We start from the raw sequence: 13,663 nt of genomic DNA on the forward strand, positions 1-13,663 counted from the left end.
TATATGATAATTAAAAAAAAAAATTCAAAAGTAAAAAAATGCCGGTATTTTCCCTTAGAATAAATGCAAAATTCAGAGCCAGTAAGAAAAACTAGTCACTACTTACTAAGAATATTTCCAGCCTGAAAAGAGAGTGTAAATAAATGTTCTTCAAAGCTTTGTTCATTTTCACTAGCACCCGCAAAAATGACTGCTTGGGATGCCAGGCACTGGAGAGAAAGGATGTTAGTGCTATTTATAGCTCACGGGTGGCTTCCATTGCCATTGTACCTGAGAATGTCGCAGTCCTTAATGCATTCCTGAGCATTGCTCACAGCAACTTTCTCAAGCAGAGGACAGCCTTCCCAAGGCTGTGCTGGAGGCAAGGAGGTTTGCTTTGGGAAAATGTTACATTTGTGGTGTGTTCCCAAACTGTTGTACACCACCTGCACAGGAACAACCTCCAGCAAGGACACGCTCCTTCCTTCTACCTGTGCTCAAATCTCAGGCACAACCTCCAGCAAGGACACGCTCCTTCCTTCTACCTGTGCTCAGCACTCCCTCTTGGGAGTTTGGAGGCTGCTGCTTTGCTGGAGGCTCTTCTCCCCTCCATCACCCTACCTACCAGCCTTGCCATCCATCTACAGTCCACACCAAGCCACAGCATGAAACACAATCAGAAAAACAACAGCATGAAACCTGGCAAGATAAAGTGAAAATACTCTCCAAAAACTTGCTAACACAAAACAAACCTTGCTTCTGCCCTGCCTGACCAACTGCAAGGCTGGCATAGGCTCAGTCTCAGGAGTGGGGCAGCACAGTTTTGCCTGCTTCTCACAGAGATATTGCAGCAGGTCCAGGCAGGGAAACTCCTTCCCAGTGACCCTGGGACTGGGCATTCCATGGAGCAGCAGCATGTCCCCACTGCCCTTGACCCCTCATCCCTCATAGCCTGGAGAGGCAGCTGCACACCCTGCTTTGCCCACAGCCCCTGATGAGGCAGTTCCTTCTTTGCTCTGATTTACCTGGCACCCTGATACCAGGGAGGTGCAAACTCCAGCCAGAGGAAAAACCACTCACAGTTTTATTTCTTTAAATTTAAAAGAAGAAATTAGGAGCAAATACTCATCAGACACATAATCAAAAGTTTGCAAGAGACAGGAAATCCCAGTTCTATGTCTTAGTATCTCCTTTAGTCATCATTGGTCAATTCCTTTGTGACAGTCACTCTCCTTAAAAGATGACTTATCAAAGTAAAAAAATTATTTTAAAGTCAGCACTTAAAAAAAAAAAATTCTAAAAATAAAAACATTCCACTCTGCCCCAACAGAGCTGAGAATGTTGCTGAAATGCTCTATGATATGCCTGAAAAACTCAAGTGCCAAAATAGATCTTCCATTGTAGAGTTTTGAAGTTTTCTCTTGATTCCATAGCAAAGAATTTGTACAGCTCTGTGAACCTTAGAAGGTGCTAAGGTTTTTTGTATGTACCCTTTCGAGAAAGGCAAAGCAAGGAGAGCACTTCACTGCTTATGTTAAAAGTGCAGGGAGAGACAGCTCAAAGCTACCCCTGCCAAATGACTGAGGAATATCAAAACCCCTTTCTCATGCCTTCAAATATTCTGAAATCTTGCAAACTTGACAGCATTGTCAATTTTGTATTGACAGCAGCAGTCAGATAAAAATCATTTGAGGAATAAATCAAGGAGAAGAAAAAAACCCCTTTAATCCACAGTCACACAAATCCATACTGCCTGCAGAAGTGCAAGTGCTTTGGAGCCCCTTTTAATAGCAATATATTAACATCCTTGTTTGTCTTTCCTGAAGCTTGCAAGACATTATTTCCCCACATCTCTCTCTCAGTCTGGCCTCTGACACCATTTTTATCAGAACTGCCCATAACTTACACCTATCGACAGCCTGTGACACCAATGAAGTCTTGGCACAGCACTGGCTGTGACAGCACTCACTGAACTGTTATCAATATCAAGGTCATTTTGTTTTTCTTGCTCTCACTGCAGCTGCAGCTTCTCTGCCCTCAGGGCATGAGCTGCCCAAGAAAGCTTTCTGTCTAAGCTCCTCAGAAGCCACAGCCTCTCTGCTCCATTACTGGCGTTATATAAGATTAGAGTGAAGTTTCTACTATTAGAAGCAGTTAGCTGCATGGTGATTGTGTGCTCCCCTGATTACAGCATACAGCACAGTTATGGCTGCTGGCAGCAGGACTTAAGACTAGATAATTTTAATTCAGAGAGAAGCATGAGCGCAATTGAGATGAATCAAAAAAATCAGTAGTTTTGGGGGGCTTGAATTCTTAGCTGTGGTACCCTAGACAGAAATTTCCCCAGAGGAGAAATAGAAGGGAAAGCATCATCCTAGGCTCGACAGATATTCACAGACAGTCGGAAATTGTGCTAGGAGCCTGTGGAGGGCAGCGCTGTCTTGCTGGGAATGGCTCATTCCATAGCTCAGAGATGCCAGCTGCTAAGGTAATACTTCTTTTTTTATCTCTTTTGAATCTGAAAGCTGCAGATGTAAAAGCTGGCATCATGCCACAGCCATGACCTGTCACTGCCAGCAGGACTCCCCATTTTTCCAACCAGTGCCTCCATTTTTAAGCCATCCTTTCCTGCAGTCTTAGCCACGTGCGTGGGCAAGTGCTTGTTCCTAGGCTGCGTGACTCAAATAGGAGGGTTGGGGGAGGTGGGAGGGGGGCAACACAAAGGTTCTACCCTCTTGGAATTATAAGAGTTTTGGGAAAATATGTGCAGATCTATTACATTGCAAAGAAGAGGAATTGCTCTCCAGGATCGCTTCTGTAAAGCAGCACCCTCTCCCCTAAAACTAGCAAGGCACAAGTGAAGCTCAGCCCACTGAGTGGAGCAAGCTCTGCCCCTCTCAGGGACATCCCTTGTCCAAGGACGACAGTGGCTGTGTGACCTGGGATGGGGCTGCTGGGAACCCTCGCTGGGGCTCCCCGCCTCACTCTGGGGCCCCTCTGAGCTGAGTGCTTGGGCTCCACCTGCACTCCTGTGTCTGGCCATGCATCCCCCTGTCCTCCCACTTCACCTGGGACCTGCTCACCACCAGGAGCTCCCCTGGCTATCCAAACCCTGCCTGAGGCTGACTGCTTCCACCTGCCCTGCCCAGAGATCGCTCCCTCTACTGAAATGGCCTTGTGCATTCCTGCTCTCCCCGGTGGACACAGTTCCTGTGGGGCAGCGGCAGCAGCCCCTCCAGCACCATGGGCAGCCCAGCTCAGGAGCAGGAGGGCTCACAGAGGAAGGAGCCTTTAGCTTTCCAGCCCAGCTCAGGAACAGGAGGGCTCACAGAGGAAGGAGCCTTTAGCTTTCCAGCCCAGCTCAGGAACCGGAGGGCTCACAGAGGAAGGAACCTTTAGCTTTCCAGCCCAGCTCAGGCTCCTTGGAAGCAGAAGTTGGTGCCTTCCAGCTCAGTCTGGAGAAGTGAGAGGCCCCCATCATAAATGTACAAGGCCGGATGTGAATGGAGATGTCAGGAGGGAGACCAAGCACTGAAGAGGTGTGAAGACTCAGATTTTTCTCCCACCCTGTAAAACACGGTTGCCAGTGTAGGGTGAGGGGCATCTGCAATCTGAGCTGGGCTGGGCTGGGCTCCGGGGGAAGCCGTGGAGGAGGCTTGCAGGGCTGCTCCTGCCCTTTCCTGACACTGCGGTTGAAGGGCGGGCTGCGTTTTCCAGAGCCCTCGATCTGGCATCTTTCCCAGCTAGTAAATTCTCTTAAAAACAGAACGAAACAGAGCTTTAATTGTACATTCTGCTTTTCTCTTCAATCCGAAATAATGGCAATAGCATTTATACAGTGCCGCAGTACCCGCACTGAGGCTGAGGGACCGATTCTGCTTTCCATTATTCAGGGACACTGCTTCTGGTGAGGCAGATCAGAGTTTGAACAGTGAGCTGGAGCAATGAACTTCTACTATTCCCCGCTGTTTGACTGTGGGCAAAATAAAAGGCCATAATATATGATGCAGTCAGCCAAGAAAGCAATATTGCTCTGCCATGTGCACAGTCTACACCAAGACAAGTCCAGGATCTCATTTCTAAATTCCCGTAGGTACCTCATTTAAACCATCAGCCATAACCTGCTTCTCATTTTCAATACCGCTTGGTATTAGAGCTGCAGTGAACTGCTGGTGAGAGATTCTAATTCCTGCAAACAAGCCCCTGTAGGCTTGCAAGGAAAACACAGAGTTCCCCTCTTGGTTGCCTGCTAGGTTCCCATCTGGCTGTTTTAACTTTGCTATTGCTTTTAAATGTGCCTGTTTCTGCACACAAAGCTTTCAGCTCCACCTCAAGAGACTCCTGGGTTCTCTTAGCGTCAGATTCTGACCAAAGTGCAGAGACACAGACTGGGTCCTCTTAACAAAAAGGAAGATCGTATTTCACATTACAGTATCTAAAAGATTAATTCCACTAACATGATCATTTCCTTGTGAAACACACTTCTTTCCGTCTGGAATTTTCCATCAGGAGGACAAAGAGCCTTAGAGTTACACACTACCTGAGAGGAAAGAGCAAAGAGTGTAAAAGATGACTGCAGAGATGCTTGCTGAGAGACGAGAGAAGAAAAAACAGACTAGATAGCAATTTCAAATGCATCAACAAGCTCCTTTTTTATTTTTTTTTTCCTTCCACATGAATTATGACCCCATGCTCTTGAATTTTGAACTATTTTGTTTGTCAGGTTTTTGATACAGGAAATTTAGGATATTTGGCTGCAGGAGCTTTCTGCATCATGTTATTGTTAGGTAGTGTTTGTGCTACTGTAGTAACCACAGGTCCTGCTGTGCCTGAGGCTCTCAATAATCTCATGTAAGGACTTGTTACTGAAAGACACCTGTCCCCATTCCGGCTATCAGCGTAACACAGGCAGAGGTGTGCCAGCCAGGAAGGTGCTAGCAAAAGGGAAAGAGGAAAGATGATTTGGATCCAACTAATGCCCTGCCAGACTCCTCTTGGGACTCCAGACATTAATGTAATCTCTCTACATCTCAGTTCCATCTTGAGGAAATGAGGGAACAACCATGGCAAAATGGCAGGAGGCCCTGTTACAGAAGTGAAAATTTGGGCTAGACAAATAGGTGGCTATTCAGTCTGTGTTCATTTTTAATGAAATAAAATATTTTTCTCAACCAGGAACAAGCAATTTCATATTGTTTTAATGTTTTAAAATATTTTATGCAACGTAGGAGAACAAATTCCAAAACAAAGTAACTGAATAGAAAAACGGGAATGATTTTTTTTTTTAAATAACAAAATTAACTATTTCATATCTACAATACTGGAGTGTTTGCATTTTTACCCCCAAAACTTTGGTGAGTTTTTTTCCCCTGGAATCTGCAGATGCAACACAAATCTGTTAAATGCTTTAGCCAATTCAAGTCACTGGGGGTTTGTATGGGCTTTCTTTTCTTTTCTTTTCTTTTCTTTTCTTTTCTTTTCTTTTCTTTTCTTTTCTTTTCTTTTCTTTTCTTTTCTTTTCTTTTCTTTTCTTTTCTTTTCTTTTCTTTTCTTTTCTTTTCCTTTCTTTTCCTTTCTTTTCCTTTCTTTTCCTTTTCACCAGAGATGCTCAATATGAAATGGCAATTGTTTCCACCATAGAGAACGGGGAAAAAAAACCCCAAAACAAACCAACAGAAACAACAACAAAAAAACCAAAAAAAAAAGGCTTTGCAGACTGTAGTATTCAAGTGGCTGGACAATGCTGGTGGGATGCAAAGCTCCACTAGGTTCTTGTAGACAGGGTTCTGGCATGACTGGGTCCCTCAGAAGCTGCACCCAGCTGCATCCAGACAGCACTGAGTCACCCAGGGCCTTTCCTGGGTGCTCCCTGCAGCCAGGCAATGTCACCCACGGCCACATCCAGCCTGGACCTCCAGGGCAAGTCCTGGACCACGGGGGAAACTCAGGCTCCACAGCCCAGACAGGGAGCCAAGTTGGCCCTGGCCATTTGGGGTATAGCCCAGTGCTCCAGGTGTTTGGGAAATGATACAGAATGACAAGACAGTTTTAAAGATTGTGTGTTACCTTCGATTTTGTGGATTGCCATTAAAATCTCTGTCCAGCCTCAAAAGTCTCCCATAGGTTGACTTTTTTGTTTGTTCTGTTGTTTTACCTTTAAGCAGAAAAAAAAATAGGAGAGAAAGATAGATAGAAAGAAAAAAGCTAATGAGATGGGTACAGTGTAAAAGAAAAGTAATCCTATCCAACTTGCATGGTCTAGATCTCTGCAGAAAATGTTAGTGACCTTGTAAGACAGAAATTTTTCCCTCAGGTACAGGGATTCCTGCCCTCCTGCTGTCACTATTTCCAGCTCGAGCATCTTCTGGGAGCCACCCAGAGGAAGAAGCTTAGAGAAATGTAATCAGTGGCAGCACTTCTGCTACCTCTGCAGTATCTTAAAGTAGAAGGTGGGGGGAAGCCTTCACCAAAGTCCCTGGCCTTCAATTAAAAATTTCATATTGCTTTCCTCATTAGTCTAATCATCTGCTATAGCTATTTCCAAGCTTACCCTGAAGGCCCTGCAGAGCAATCCAATTTCAAGGCCAGTGCAGTGCAAGCAGGAGCAGTGTTCTTGGGAGGAGCCATGCTGGTGTTGACACAAGGAGCTCACTTATCTGACATTAGGCATGTGAATAAAACAATGTTGGCACACCTTTTGGAAAGAGGATTGCTCTATGAAAAGGAGCTCTGTTGCACAGCATTTCCCTGGTTGCCAAGGCCAGAATCACCTGTGAAGTGTCACTGGCACCAAAATGACTTAATTCTAGGAGAACCTCCTCAATATCAGGTCTTGAACAAGAGGCCATACAATTTAATTCTCTTTGCTGACCATCTCCATTACTGTAACTAACTGAGAGACTACAGTAGAAATTTAAAGCAGCAGGATCTAGCAGAAGTGAAAGTTTGGTACCCATCTGCTCCACAACTTCAGCCCTTAAGCATTTGCAGCAACTCAGAGTCAGCCACACTCCTTGAAAATGAGCCTGTGATCTTATGAATTTCCTGATGTAGAAGCTGTATTATCTTATTCTTGATTTTCTTTTACTACTTCAGCTTAATGTTCTGTGTCGGTGAAAGTACAAACAGGTCATCATGAAGATGCCGGCAGTAGCTCTTGAGCACAGTGCATGACTTTCACAAGGCAGTAAAATTTGTAGGGCAATGCACATTATCTGTTTCTGTGCTATTCTTCATGCTAATCTGGGCTAGGATTGCACAACATACTCCCTTACCAAAGCTCTTAATCTTATATTATCTGCCCTGAAAAATTCGTAGGCTTTTATCTCTATATTTCTCTCTACTTCCCTGCAGTTCTTTTCCTCCACCATTAAAAGTAAAACCAGTCATTTTTTTCTCCTATGTCTCCCATCATTTTTATTGTGTTTTTCATATCTTGCTTATTAAGTAGTTACCCTAGGGAGACCTCTTTCTTATTGGAACATACAAAAAGCTATAACTGCACTTAACATTTGTGGGGAAGAGGAGGGAGGAAGGGGCGAAGGAAACAAATTTAGACTGAGGTCACAAAAATAAATGTCTATGTTCAGTAATATGCCTCACATCAACTCCACTTCTTTTTCTGCAAGCAAAAATATATTCTTCCTTGTTTTCTGCTTATTCCCCAAATCAACTTACACTGTTAAAAATAACATACATGGACAAAGCTGTTGTTTTAGAAGCAACATCCATATGGCTGCTGCTGCTGCTGTGGGGCAGGGGACAGACCAGACGACTTCTGAAGGCCTCATCTGCACTTGTTTTCTAAAATTGCTGAGAAAATAAACCCAAACTTTAGATTTAGGCATTCAGGCATTAGAGTGAAAGCTGATGCCATATCAGAATAAACACCATTTACCCTACTTTGGGAAGAGTTCTAGTGTGCCCTCAACATTGATTATGACTGTAGCAAGAACAAGGAACCAAACAAAGCTCATGAATGTTTTCAGGATTATAGCAATTCAGAATAATGAGATCTAGGCAGGAGAATTGTTCCTAAAGTCTCAGAGAAGGGACCCCTTGGATATCTTACTCTTGACTGAGCTTTGCTTCCAGCTGAACCATCTGGCCTGGGCTTGCTGGGTCTAAACCAGCAAACAACATTGCAAAAGACTTGCCCGTATTCCACTGCATGATTTGCGAGGGTTCACAGGTCTGTGATCTCACAGACCTGTGATGGAGCCCTAGATGGGGTTCTCAACAGGACAACAACACCAGAACTTCAGCTCTATAGTTTCAGAAATGCTCTCTTTTCTCACATCCTGGGTAAGTACCCTGTCCCTCAGACAAGAGAAATGGCCTCTCTCTGGAGGGAAGTAGCTATCACATTATTTATACAAAGTGGAACAGCTCCCAGAGGAGAGATTGACACAGGCAGGCACAAGAATACCATCATCACTAAGTGTCCAGGGATATTCAACTGAGAGAGAACGAACTAGTTCAAATCCTCTCAATTTCTCTTTCTATACATACAGACATTTATATATATTTATGTTTCTATATGCACATGAAAATCCTTTGCTATGTATACATGTATGTATGTACATGTATATGTATGTGTAGGTGTGTTTAAATACATCATTTATAAATTACATAAAATTGTATGTTCACACTGTTTATATGTTTATATGTGTGTACACATACACCATACAGATGACTCTCCCATACACAACCTAAGGTTTTCTCCTTGGCCCTAGAAGCTTTGTAAGTATCAGTCAGTTTAATGATGTATTCAAAAACTTCTGGTTTTAACTAATCAGAATCAAGTGTACACAAATACTCTGGTAGCTCTTCAACAAAAAGAGAAATGATATCTGTGCCTACAAGATTCATCCAGTCTGCATTCAGGTGGTGCAGATGTTCTTTACCAATAGTGTTACTTGACGAGAAATTAAATCACATTATCTTATGCTGCTTTCTCAGGGGAGAAATTACATGCCTGTAGAGCCCTATCCCTGAATCAGTCCTGCTCTCTAGATGCTTTTAGCAACACCTGCAGGCCCTGCTGCACAGACTAGTTCTAATAATGTAATCCTATTTGGAGGGTAATGAACAGGTCTACTTTCTAGGGAATAGTATTTCTGTATGAAAATTTCCTTTCAATTCATTTCAGAAAAGCTGTCTCTGATACAGCCTGAGTGCATACAAGGGAACAGCAAGATGCCTCACACCAGATACTCTTCATCTCTGACCAGCAGCACTTCCTATGAAACACCGGCACTATCAGACCTCCAGCAGCTCCTGTGGCTCAGAGGAGGATCTGATAATCATGTGGACCAAGTCTGGCCAAATATCTACCTGGGAGATGAGTAAGAACACGTGGGGCTATTGTTAAGCTGTTATCAGTCCCTGGGAAGAGGAATGGAAAGGGTGTGGTACACTGGGGAGCAGCTTTTGGATCTTCAGGAATATTTTTGTGATACAGGCTTCCAAAACGGATGATGTAAAGAGCTTGGATGTCAAGAAAAACATGACATGCAAAATGATGGCTTACTCATAGCGTGTCTGACTTGGCTCTTTATGTTTTTTGATCCACCATGGATTTGGCAGGGTAAAAATTATTTGTATTCTAGACTAAAGTCCTCAAAGAACCCATGCCAAATTCATGCAAATTCTGAGATGTATTATGTGGCCTGGAAACTGTTCTCTAAGGCAGCAGACAAGAGGCCAGTAGCCCTTACCCTCAAACAGGGATAGCAAGATTAAGATCCAGAAGGAGGAAGACCCAAATTAATTGTGCAATAGCCATCCTGACATTCCAAATCCAAGCTTTCTTTCAAAGATGATAAAACTGAAAATATCAAACAGGAATTTTCATGCAAATACCTTATTCTTGTGAACAAAAATAGTTATTGCTATTTCCTTCCAATTGGATTACTGTAGATTACCTGGATCATTAGCTCATTTCTCCCAGCTCCTCCTCCTCATGAATATATCAGTTAAGGTTCAGAATTTTGTAAAATGCCTATAGTCCTAGTTTATGGTGGGAAGTGGGGCTGTTCTAGCTGGTGAACACAATGCATCGACTTCATGTCCAAACCAGGAACAAGGTGTTGCTGCATCTGTGCAAGTTCTCACTCTTGAGACCAGGCACATTATCAGTGAGAGATTAGCTCTAAAAGTTCCTACACAAATATTTAAGGAAAATCTTGACCATTTCATACAGTAAGCCATGTTTGCAGGGATTAACTGCTGGGAGGCATTTGCTTAACTGACAGTATCCCACTGGCAAGTTTGTGCTCCCGCTGCTCTCCACACCTCCATATCACATTTTTCATGCACAAAGCACTATGTGCTTCTTGAAATTTGCTCCTCTGAAAGCAGGATGCAGTTCCTGCATCCTTCCGTAGTGGGAGCAGGCACTAACTTTAAACCATGCTATTTTTGCAGAATGTTAGGAACGTTGCCAATGTGCCCTTCATGTCTTTCAACAGGTGGGCTGCTAGGAGCAAAACTACACTTCAAAGCCTCAACATTACTCATATCCTTAATGCAGCAGATGGACCATGTAGCATCAACACGGGAGCCAAATATTATGCAGATCTGCAAATAGAGTACTATGGAGTAGAAGCATTTGATGATCCTTCCTTCAATTTAAGTGTCTTCTTCTATGATGCTGCCAATTTCATAGGCAAGGCCTTAAACTCTTCAGGAGGTAAGAGAGAAGCAAAGATAAGCTTTGTGAGGAAATTTCAACACAAGCCAAATGACTTTTCATTGCAGTAACAGGCACCAACAGAGCTCAGAATCAGCATATGGTTCAAGGCAGCACATACAGAACCACTGAGCAGAGGATGGAGAAGGGTGCCTGTGCCATGTGCTGCAGGGAAGGTGGCTGTGCCAGGTCCCCAGGAATTGCACAAGACTGGCTGCCCCCAGCCCAGCATGGTGGAAAGAGGGGCAAGCTCTGGGACCAGAGTGTAGAGGGAAGGGGAGAGGTTATGGCGCTGCAGATGCTGCCCTATGGGCCCATCCTGTAGGAATCAGCAGGATCTGTGTGCTTCCACACACCCTCCCACCCCTTGCACACTGACAGGGGCTCCAGCTGGGGATCCTGCCCTGCATGCTGCTCCTGCTCCCTGTGGGAGCAGCAGCACTTCGGTGCTGGCTCGAATGCTTCACACGCTCAAGTACTTCACAGAATTGGAGCTTTATTCAGCCTGTCTATTAAGCTAGAGAAGCAGCAGAAGTTAATGAACTAAGTCAAAAACTACGAGCCTGACCTGCAGCCTGCTGAATTTTTGTCAGCAGAGTTTGGATTATGGCCTAGTTATCATAATTTCCATTTGTTCCAGAGTTTGCTCTGACTCTGGCTGCAGGATCTGCTGCTTTCACTGGAGTGCTTTATTAAATCCTCAGTTACAGCTCACACTGGGCTGCTGAGATACAGTAAATTACAACTCCATTTTTACAGGCAGACTATCCCACAGAGTTTGTGGGACTTGCCAGTGATCACAGTCAGGGCTGGGCCAAATTTTTCTGCCAAAACTTGGTTTTTTCCACAGAAAACTATACTAACAAGTTTAGTCACAGGAAGCTTCTCCTTCCACAAAAAAATTCAACTATTTCAATCTTAGGCCTAAATTAGATGCAGAAGGTCAGTATGAAAGACCACCTTCTGCCTGAGAGGTGATCTTCCTGAAAGCATGAGGCTCCACTAATTGTCACCATTGCTTTCTTAACCTGTTTCTACTGGGTTTTTTTTCCTCCTCCCTTTGTCTTTTCCACTTGAGAAATGCTAAAGCACACTCACCTTATTGTGCCTTTTTGTTTGTGCAGGTAAAGTGTTGGTTCACTGTGCCATGGGAGTGAGCCGCTCAGCAACTTTAGTGCTTGCCTTTTTAATGATCCATGAAAACATGACACTTGTGGATGCTCTGAAGACAGTGAGTACTCGCAGAAACATCTGCCCGAATTCAGGGTTCCTCAGCCAGCTCCGGGACTTGGACATTAAACTGAATGAAGAGAGGAAAAGAACCAGATCATCTGCTACCAAAGGCCTGTAAGAGAGTATTGCTGCAAGAAAGAGGACAAAATCTTGTTTGAGTTGCCTGTATCTCTTACAGATGAACTGCATTTATAAATTTAGGACACAACTTTATGAGGCACCAGATGCATGTTATTAATAAATGTAGATTTCGCTTGATCTTTCAATTTTGCAAAGCTTTCCTAGATTTATATTTATGGTTGGTTGTATACTCTATCCTTCACTCTCCACCTTAAAACATTGCTGTCTGCTAGTTTAAAATGAGGCAAAAAAAAAAAAAAAAAAGAAAGAAAAAAAGAGAAAGAGATCAGGTTCCACTTCAGAAATAGCTGTGTTTCAGCAAGTAGTGAAGCTCATATCACTTTATGAAGTGTTAGGCTATTTGAGGTGAAAGATGCCATATTATTTATGCTACAGTAATGCTTAGAAGTTCTCTTATGAACCTCCCCCCCCACCCCTCACTCCCTGTGTCTCAGAGGGTTTGTATTTTGAGACTTGAATCTGGTGCTGGTTAGTTCATGCTTTTACAACTGGTGGAGCTCCTGAGTTGGGGTAAGAGGCTGCTTAAAGGCAGAGCAGCTGGGAAAGAGCATAAGCCAGTCTAACAAATTATTCCAGGTATCTGTACAGGCTTTTCCTTTTGGCCGTTCATCAGAGCTTTTTTCCTCCTTGAAAACATGTTTCCTTGAGAAGGCATTCAAATGTTGTTCATCTTCCATACTAAAAATCAGCCAGGAAATGCTGCAGAAAATACTTTTAAAGAAGAAGGTGGGTTCTCAGCTAAGGCTAGTATAGGAAAATATTTGACAAAGTTCAATGTATACCAAATTTGTCTGTCAGTTCAAAATTACAAAACTTGGGATTTTCTTTCTCAAAAATAAAGGGTTATTAACATTGCAACATCATATTCTGTGGCATTTGCTTTTGTGAGGTGGACTGAAGTGAAAACTGAAGACACACAGGAATGGCAAGGGAGGTGTTGACAGGAATCAGGCTTTCATCTTTGTGTCTCTGGGCCACCATAAGAGCACTCAATAGCTACTGTCATCTGATGGAACAGTGCTGCCTGGAAACTATGTGAAGCACATCTGGCTTTTGGTTCCCAGCGGACAAGCATTTGCAGCACAAAGCCAGCTCCAAAGCCAGCTGGGGATGGCAGTTTGTATTCCTAGTACCAAACTCAGGAATGCAGAGGCATGAATACTCTGCACTATGTGAGCTGGCTACTCAAAGACAGCATAGCAGCAAGGGAAAACATTCCTTGCCGTTTCCAGTATTGTCAACAAGGTTAATTTCTGCCTTCAGGATAGACAACTCAGCACCTTTTATAATGCTCTTAGGTGATATGTACATCTGCTCTGTGGGCCAGACTATAGGAGTCAGGGCACAAAGCAGAGTATTTGGCACTGACCACCACACCAGGGGTGTCTCAGGGGGTTTTACTCTGGACTACCCTGTAGATTGGACATCTCTGAGCAGCAGCAGAGCAGTAGTGGGATACTTCCTTGCTTTAGTTCCCTGTGTGAGGAAACCTCCTCATGAGCTCTAGGGCTGATCTGCAAAGGCAACAAAACCTCAGCAAGGAGGAATAGCCAAATTAAAAGTATGCTTCAGACCCAAATCAAAATTCAACATACATGTTTCTGTTACCAATTAAAT

General features: G+C 43.7%; 1 protein-coding gene across 4 annotated transcripts in view; it reads left to right on the plus strand.

Annotated features, from left to right (window-relative positions):
- Nucleotides 1-12,909, plus strand: part of LOC131580338 (dual specificity protein phosphatase 13-like) — a 23,552-nt gene extending 10,643 nt beyond the window's left edge. For all 4 annotated transcript variants that reach the window (XM_058841404.1, XM_058841403.1, XM_058841402.1 and 1 more), the window contains 3 exons: nucleotides 9,131-9,326; nucleotides 10,452-10,672; nucleotides 11,797-12,909. In XM_058841404.1, the coding sequence (XP_058697387.1) occupies nucleotides 9,178-9,326; nucleotides 10,452-10,672; nucleotides 11,797-12,023 (597 nt within the window). In that variant the 5' untranslated portion in view covers nucleotides 9,131-9,177 and the 3' untranslated portion in view covers nucleotides 12,024-12,909. The remainder of the gene's footprint in view (nucleotides 1-9,130; nucleotides 9,327-10,451; nucleotides 10,673-11,796) is intronic.
- Nucleotides 12,910-13,663: the final 754 nt, after the last annotated feature.

Source organism: Poecile atricapillus, chromosome 6 (assembly GCF_030490865.1).
Source record: "Poecile atricapillus isolate bPoeAtr1 chromosome 6, bPoeAtr1.hap1, whole genome shotgun sequence".
NCBI lineage: Eukaryota > Metazoa > Chordata > Aves > Passeriformes > Paridae > Poecile > Poecile atricapillus.